Source organism: Schistosoma haematobium, chromosome ZW, assembly GCF_000699445.3.
Source record: "Schistosoma haematobium chromosome ZW, whole genome shotgun sequence".
Lineage (NCBI taxonomy): Eukaryota > Metazoa > Platyhelminthes > Trematoda > Strigeidida > Schistosomatidae > Schistosoma > Schistosoma haematobium.
In genome coordinates this window covers 45,468,548-45,476,936 of record NC_067195.1, presented here as the reverse complement: position 1 = coordinate 45,476,936, position 8,389 = coordinate 45,468,548, and the positions used below count along the sequence as shown (strand labels likewise).

At 34.0% G+C, this 8,389-nt stretch overlaps 1 protein-coding gene across 2 annotated transcripts; it reads left to right on the top strand.

Annotated features, from left to right (window-relative positions):
- Positions 1 to 546: 546 nt before the first annotated feature.
- On the top strand, positions 547 to 7,269 carry MS3_00003686 (uncharacterized protein). Of its 2 annotated transcripts, XM_051211547.1 has the most exons (7): positions 547 to 585; positions 628 to 790; positions 826 to 933; positions 963 to 1,125; positions 1,161 to 1,295; positions 1,331 to 1,495; positions 6,235 to 7,269. In XM_051211547.1, exons 2-7 carry the CDS (start codon positions 657 to 659, stop codon positions 6,739 to 6,741), a joined length of 1,212 nt encoding a protein of 403 aa, XP_051071615.1. In that variant the 5' UTR covers positions 547 to 585; positions 628 to 656; the 3' UTR covers positions 6,742 to 7,269. The 2 variants fall into 2 exon arrangements, with proteins under 2 accessions (XP_051071615.1, XP_051071616.1); XM_051211548.1 differs by lacking the exon at positions 547 to 585 and adding an exon at positions 4,922 to 5,066 and having other exon boundaries at positions 826 to 1,125; positions 6,235 to 7,157.
- The last annotated feature ends 1,120 nt before the right edge of the window (positions 7,270 to 8,389 follow it).

The window sequence follows — 8,389 nt, the reverse complement described above, 5'->3', positions numbered from 1 at the left end:
GGTAGGGCTAGGCAGGAAGAAGGACCAGCAAGAACTCTAAACTGCGTCATCGGTCCGGTCGATGCGTCACTGTTCTTTAATTGGTGGTATCATTAAGTTATATATTAATAGGGCACAAGGCCACAAGTTATGACAAATAGAAATAGAAGTTCTCGGCTAACGTCTTTCATATCTGTAATATATGTGAAAATCGTGAAAATTTCGAACTAGAACCCTTCAAACAACTTAATATTATATCTGTCCTCCACATTTAACATTACTATCTATGTCAAGCTGATCGTGTCTGTTAACTGGCATGAATTCCGCAATTGTTATTTTCAGAATATATTATTATTACTATTATATACTGTTTCCCACTTAATAATAATAATAATAATAATAATAATAATAATAATAATAATAATAATAATAATAGGTATTATAGTAAGTTGAATTCTAAAAATTAACCCTCACATTCTAAACAACAGACAACGTTTTTTAGTGGTGAAATCTAACGTTCACCCTTAGCAGTCTTAGCTTAGAAATCTGATTGGCTCGTTGAGAATAGCCATACAAAAATCAGTTTTCCTGTAATCCAATCACATTGTAACGTTGGTTTATTTTCTAATTTTCAAATTAACCAACTAGAGGTTAAAAATACAAACTTCTCACTTGTTATGACATGGAGATTAAAAGTTCCCGCTATTTGCAATACCCTGTATTACAATTCTGTTATAATAATTTGTCTAATCTACGGTGAAATCATACATCCGTATATTTCATTGAACGCATGGAGACTGCCTCATACTAAGTTGGCTACTAAACTGTATATTCTCATAATTTTAGACCAAGTGAAGATGAAGTGAGGATTCTGCTCATAGCCGATTCCCATATTGAAGGTTATCATTCGAATCTATGGATTTTCAATGAAATACTACAGGCTGACAGTGATGAGTAAATTGAAAGTTACTATACTATACTAGTTATCTTCGATTTTATTTCATAAAAGCTGTACAACGAACAAATCCTAATGGCGTTATGTTTTTGGGAGATCTCCTGGATACAGGAGATATATCATTAAATTCAGATTTTATACATGCAACATCACGTTTTCGAAAGATATTTCTTTCTGAGAATGATTTATTTGTATGCAAGTTTTCACTGAATTCATTTTGTCGTAGGTCATTTTGACACCTGGAGATAATGATATCGGTGGTGAAGGAAATCTGATTACACAAAAAACGTTAACCCGTTTCTTTGCTAATCTACCTGTTAACTATGGAGATTACAAATATAAATTTGTTAATTTCTACTCAGTAACTATCATTATTTCTCACAATTTCTTTTTAAGGATTATAGGGAGCCTGAAACCAGACCTAAAATATCTAATGAAAATTCTGATGAAATTAATGTATATATCAGTCATTTTCCAGTTATCTCTCAGGAATATGTCCAGTTCCCTTCGAATTTACTTAAAGCAAATGCCTCTTTAAGTATTCATGGTCATCTTCACAGAGTGAGTTACTCCGTCTAACATTTAATTATAGTATATATTGTGAATCGACTACTATTTGTATATTTAAATGATGTGTAATAATATTCAGTGAAATTGACGGTCATATTTCTTTGGTCATTTAGTGGTAGTAGGATTCGATCGACAAAATTGCAATGACACTACTAGTCAGTGTTTTGACATCCTCAGCTTTGGGCTTTGATGCTCTTCAGTATTTAGGATGAGTTCATTTTAAGACAAAGACAGTCGAAAAATAATGTTTCGTCATTTAATCATGGAGTAATTACATCAACAAATATTGAAGTTAGACCTTAACACCGTTGGATGCAGACTCAGTGGTCTAGTTGGTTAAGTGCCTGGCGCGAAACTTATAGGTCCTGGGTTCGAATCTCGCAGGGGGGATCGTGGATGCGCACTACCGAGGAGTTCCATACTAGGACGAAACGGCCGTCTACTGCTTCCCGGTTTTCCATGATGGTTTAGCTTCAATTGAATCATGATTTCAACCAGTGAAATTTCTAAAATCTCCACAAAACCCCTTCTGAAAATATTAATGATTCTGAGACGGTGGAGAAGATTTGTAGCTCAGGTGGATGATTTTGGTGGAGTTTTGTTCTCTGAGCTGGATGGTTTGGTCGTGGAGCTTTCATCGTTCTTCTGAACGACATCATCAGCACAAACTTCAGATAGAAGTGAAGTGTTTGAATTTCTCCATATGTGTCTCAAAGCTTGTTCTGTGCACCTCGACGTTGATTGGTTCTTATTGACCTTAAATTTGTCGTTGTTTACTTCTTTGTCTTGGTTGTGTCTCCCATTGTTTTGATTTTTGTTCTTATGTTTGTGCATGATTTTTCTGATTGGTTGATAAATTGGTTTGATTTCAATATGCTTATTGATTGCTGACTGACCTGAGTGCCAGGCTTCTAAAAATTCTCTGGTGTTTTTGGAGTTTCCTCTGTCTAAGATTTCCACATTTTTCCAATCGAATGAGTGTCCGCAGTTGTCCACGTGTGTTGATATAAGTGAAGAGATATCATGCCGTTTGACTGCTAATTGATGTTCATGTAGGCGAAGGTGAAGGGGGCGTCCGCTTTGTCCGATGTAGTTTTTCGCAGTTGGCACAATTTATCTTGTAGATGATGTTTGGTTTGTTTTCCTTTGTTATTTCATCTTTTGGTTTACATAAGATTGATTGTAGTGATTTTGTCGGTTTGTGTGCCCCACCTATTCCGAAGGTTTTCAGCAGTCTCGTCGCGGTTTCTGATATTCCTTGTATATATGGGTTAGCGGTACTATAGTACCGCTAACTCAACAGGCGAAGGAAAACAACCAACTGACTCCACAAGAACAAAAGGCCTTAAAAGAACTCAAAAATAGAAAGGATATTGTCATAATACCAGCGGACAAAGGACGCACCACAGTAATCATGGACAAAAACGCCGAAGAACTACTAGAAGATAAGAGCAAATACAAACTGATGGATACAAATCCCGTCAAAAAATCAGACAACCAAATCTCAAGGACCTTAAACAAGCTAGTCAAAGCAGGAGAAATAACAAAACAAGAACAATGGAGAATGAAATCCAACGGACCAGTACTTCCTCGATTCTACGGTAGACCCAAAATACACAAACCAAACATCCCACTACGTCCAATTGTAGCACTCCCCGGAACACCAACGTACAATTTGTCAAAAGAAGTTTCAAGAATACTGAGACATTTAGTAGATTCAGCCAACCACTCAATCGAATCCCCTACACAATTCCTGGACCAAATTAAGAACAACCAAATCAACAACGACGAACTGATGATATCCTTCGACGTGACAGCACTATTCACCTCAATTGAACCAAAATTAGCAAAAGAAACTATATCCCTGCTGATCAACAACGACACAAACCTCACTAAATACACGAAGCTTCAAATTCAAAGTCTACAGGAACTCATCAATTTATACCTAACAACATACTTTCAATTCAACAACAAAATCTACAAACAAACGAAAGGGACACCAATGGGATCACCAATATCAGGATTGATCGCCGAGGCAGTGATACAAAGACTAGAAGCCGCTATATTACCAGTGATCAAACCAAAAATTTGGATTCGCTACGTAGACGACACCTTCGTCATCGTCAAAAAGAATGAACTAGAAAACGCTTACAACCTGGTCAACAACGTCTTCGATGACATCAAGTTCACCATGGAACAGGAGTCAAACAACCAACTAGCATTCTTGGATATATTGATCACTAGAACCGACACAGGAAAACTGGAAACTCAAGTATATAGGAAACCGACTCATACGGATCGAATTCTCAACTACAATAGCAACAACCTCAGAGCTCACAAAATCAACTGCGTACACAATTTGTTCAAGAGGGCGAGGACACATTGCAGCACGAAGAAATGAAGAGAAATACCTAACGGATGTATTTCAGAAGAACGGCTACCCCATCAACTTCATCAAAAAATACCAACCGTACGCAGCATTAGAACTCAAGTCAAGCACAAAAATCAACAAAAGGATCACCCTACCATATATACAAGGAATATCAGAAACCGCGACGTGACTGCTGAAAACCTTCGGAATAGGTGGGGCACACAAACCGACAAAATCACTACAATCAATCTTATGTAAACCAAAAGATGAAATAACAAAGGAAAACAAACCAAACATCATCTACAAGATAAATTGTGCCAACTGCGAAAAACTACATCGGACAAAGCGGACGCCCCCTTCACCTTCGCCTACATGAACATCAATTAGCAGTCAAACGGCATGATATCTCTTCACTTATATCAACACACGTGGACAACTGCGGACACTCATTCGATTGGAAAAATGTGGAAATCTTAGACAGAGGAAACTCCAAAAACACCAGAGAATTTTTAGAAGCCTGGCACTCAGGTCAGTCAGCAATCAATAAGCATATTGAAATCAAACCAATTTATCAACCAATCAGAAAAATCATGCACAAACATAAGAACAAAAATCAAAACAATGGGAGACACAACCAAGACAAAGAAGTAAACAACGACAAATTTAAGGTCAATAAGAACCAATCAACGTCGAGGTGCACAGAACAAGCTTTGAGACACATATGGAGAAATTCAAACACTTCACTTCTATCTGAAGTTTGTGCTGATGATGTCGTTCAGAAGAACGATGAAAGCTCCACGACCAAACCATCCAGCTCAGAGAACAAAACTCCACCAAAATATTAATGATTCAATTATGTTAACTAATTTAGGAACTGTTGTGATCGCTTAGATTTTGTAAACTTAATCTTTTTTTGTGGTTCCCATTTAAGTGCTATGGTTAGATATTGATGAATGCTAACGTTTTTTTTTCTTAAATTTTATGGATAGTTAATTTTATTCATACTTTACAAAAAGTGGGAATCAATATATGTGTTTCCATTGTAGTATATTTAAATGTGAATCTTATTTGTTATCTAATTTATTGGTAAAAATACTTAACAATATGTGAAACTGTCGTTCGATAGTGAAGCAGGATACTGTTTGCTTTGAAAGGAACTGTAATTCGAGATCATTATTGTTTCATGATTAAGTGAGTAAACATTCTTCTTTTGATTCTGCTTGTTTTTACAAAGAATTCATCTTAAGTATTTAAGAACTTTATCACCGTCAGGCATATGGTCGGAATGCTAATTTCTACATGAGTATATATATATATGTATATATATATATATATATATATATATATATATATATATATATATATATATATATGAATTATGCCATAATTCCTAATATTAAAAGGAAACATAAAACTTCATTAGTATATATGACAGTACACTAAACACTATCTATTCATGTTATACGAATCAGATAATGTGAAAAAGAATATTGTTAGTGAAATAAAGTCGATCAATATAATCATAGTTTTAATATCTATCAATTTGGAATTTTCTAACTATGACAGTGACTTATCGTTCATTTTATGTAAATTAACAATTGATAAGCCATAGAAAAATATCTCTGAGGAGTGGTACAATTACATGTATTTTATTAACTGAATGCACCATACAATCAGTTGTGTATATTTTTAGTAAATGATTATATTCATATTTTTGATGTTTTGTTATCATATTTTTATACTTGAGAAACATGAAGACTGAGGCAAGTGTTCTTTTAGTACGACAAATGAAGGTTTTTTATTGAGATCATGAACCGATTGGTTTTATAGCACTGTTGGAAACCTGGAAGCACTGAGAGGCTGTTTCGTCCTATTGTGGGACTCCTCAGCAGTGCGCATTCATGATCCTGCTCGCGGGAATCAAACTTAGGGCCTTCAGTCTCGCACGCGAACGCTTAACCTACTGGACCACTGAGCCGGCATCTAACGGTGTAAATGTCTAACTTCAACCAATCCATTCAATTAGACATCAGTAAGTAGTAATAACAATTAAGGGTATAGGAATTACTCTATTTTCTAGTGAAAAAATTACTCATCAATGACGTTGAAGGAAAATACAGTGGGAAATCAGCAAATATATTTACTTCCACCACGAAATGAAAAAAACAACTTTTTTTGGTTTTCAAATGAACTTATGATTTGAAATAAATCTGAGTTAGGGGTTAGATACAGATATTTGTATTTTATTTCATGAATGGTGATGAATGATTATACCATATTGACTCGTTATAAAATCAGTCTTAGAACCATTTATTTATTTCATGAAATTATCAATATTTTCTTTATTTATCTCATTCAGAGTCAAATTATTCATTGGAAAAATACTAAGAATTCTGATAATACACAATCAAATGTTGTATGGATTCAAACACCACAATTATCAAGTATATCATCACAACCATTTAGTTTTAAATTAAATGATAGTTTAAAATTATTAGAAACTAAAGAAAAATATACACTTATCAATCATGTACAAGTATATGGTGAATTAATTTCAATTGGTGTACCATCATGTACTTATCGTTCTGGGTATCCTCATATAACTGGTATAGGTTTATTACAAATATATAAAAATAAATCTATTATTTATACAGTATTACCATTGTATAATCGTTATTGTACTATATTTATTTATTGTTTATTCATCACTATATTTATAGGATTAAAATCTATTTTTTATTGTACTATTGTTTTATTTAAATTTAAATTTTGGCGAAAAATTTTCCTCTTAACTACAATTATTTTATTACTATTATTAATCTTTATTGAATGTGAAGTATTTGTTCAAATTGGGAAAGTATTTTGATATAATTTCTTAGATAAACATGAAACACGTTGTCGTTGATCTCCTTTTTGATTTCATTCATATTTCGGGATATCTTTGTATGATTACTAACACATTTTTTTATATTTGGTATAGTTGTATTGGAACTTAACTACTCAGGGATGTATATTTTACACTTTTGCTGTTGTTGTTGTTGTTTTTATCCACTCCTCACAGTCTTTATTGTTGCATTGAAATAAACTGCTTGTTACTTAAGCGTAAAATCTGTGATCTAAATTAGTTTTCTATTGATTGCAATCAGTTTTTCATTATACCCTTAGATTTAAACGGTTTTTTTGTAAAATCTAACTTTCAAAGTATTTTGTATTATTTGTGTCTTTGATAGTGACATTGATGAATTGTATTATGTTAATGTGGAATAAATTATTTAAATGAAATAATTTATTCACGAATAATTGAAACAACTTATTTATGAGACTTTACATATATTTATGTCTATTCAAAACTATATCATGAATCAAATGAGTATTATAAGCAAATTGAAATCATGAGTCAATTGAAGCTAAACCATCATGGAAAACCTGGAAGCACTGGACGGCCATTTCATCCTAGTATGGGACTCCTCAGCAGTGCGCATCCACGATCCCGCCCCCGCGAGATTCGAACCCAGGACCTATAAGTTTCGCGCCAGGCGCTTAACCAACTAGACCACTGAGCCGGCATCCAATGTTGTTAATGAATAACTTCACCCAATCCACGAAATTGCGCGACCATCTTACATTGTACTGAGGTAGACACCTGTTTCTACCCGGCACGGGTTAGGTCCTGGGTTCGAATCTCGCGGGGTGCGGGATCCGAATACGCACTGCCGAGGAGTCCCATACTAGGATGAAACGGCCATCCAGTGCTTCCGGGTTTTCCATGGTGGTCTAGCTTCAACTGACTCATGATTCCAATTATAACAACATTATTTACACATATGTATTGTAATAAAACGAGACATAAAAAGTCAATAATATAATAAATGAGCGATCAATTAAGAACATTATATGAAATTGTGTCATTTTCACTGATTATCTAGTGTTATACTTTATCACAGGAACACAAGTTTTTATTATGTAGGTGACTGTGACAGAACTGCAAATTCAGTCACTTAATAGGTGATTCATCGGAGAATATAATGTTATCATTGTTCTCTATATAAATTTAACTATAAACAAGGAATGATTATAACAATATTACGAATTTCGAACAGTACGGAAACAATTTTAGTCGGTTTGAAACGCTGAAAACCACAAGCAGTAGTCAATATTTTTAACTTATTATAGATTGAAGTTGTAAGCGGAATGTTCATAAGGAACATATGATAAATTGTTTGATGCTAATTTAGTCTCCACATTAAGATGAACAATTAGCGGTCAATATATGGATAATCTAATTTAACGCAAAAAGAGTCTCGATAATAAAGCAAAAATGATACCGGTCTTGACTTTGTTTAGTCTTCAGCCACCTTAAAAGTAGTATATTCATTATGATTATCGAAACAGACACAATCAAGCTGATGCATACTGTCTTTAAATACATTTAACAATATTAGTATAAGGACAATAAGAAATATCATATTAAGACAAATGTAGAGGCTAATTTCCTCTTTAGCTCACTCCAATAA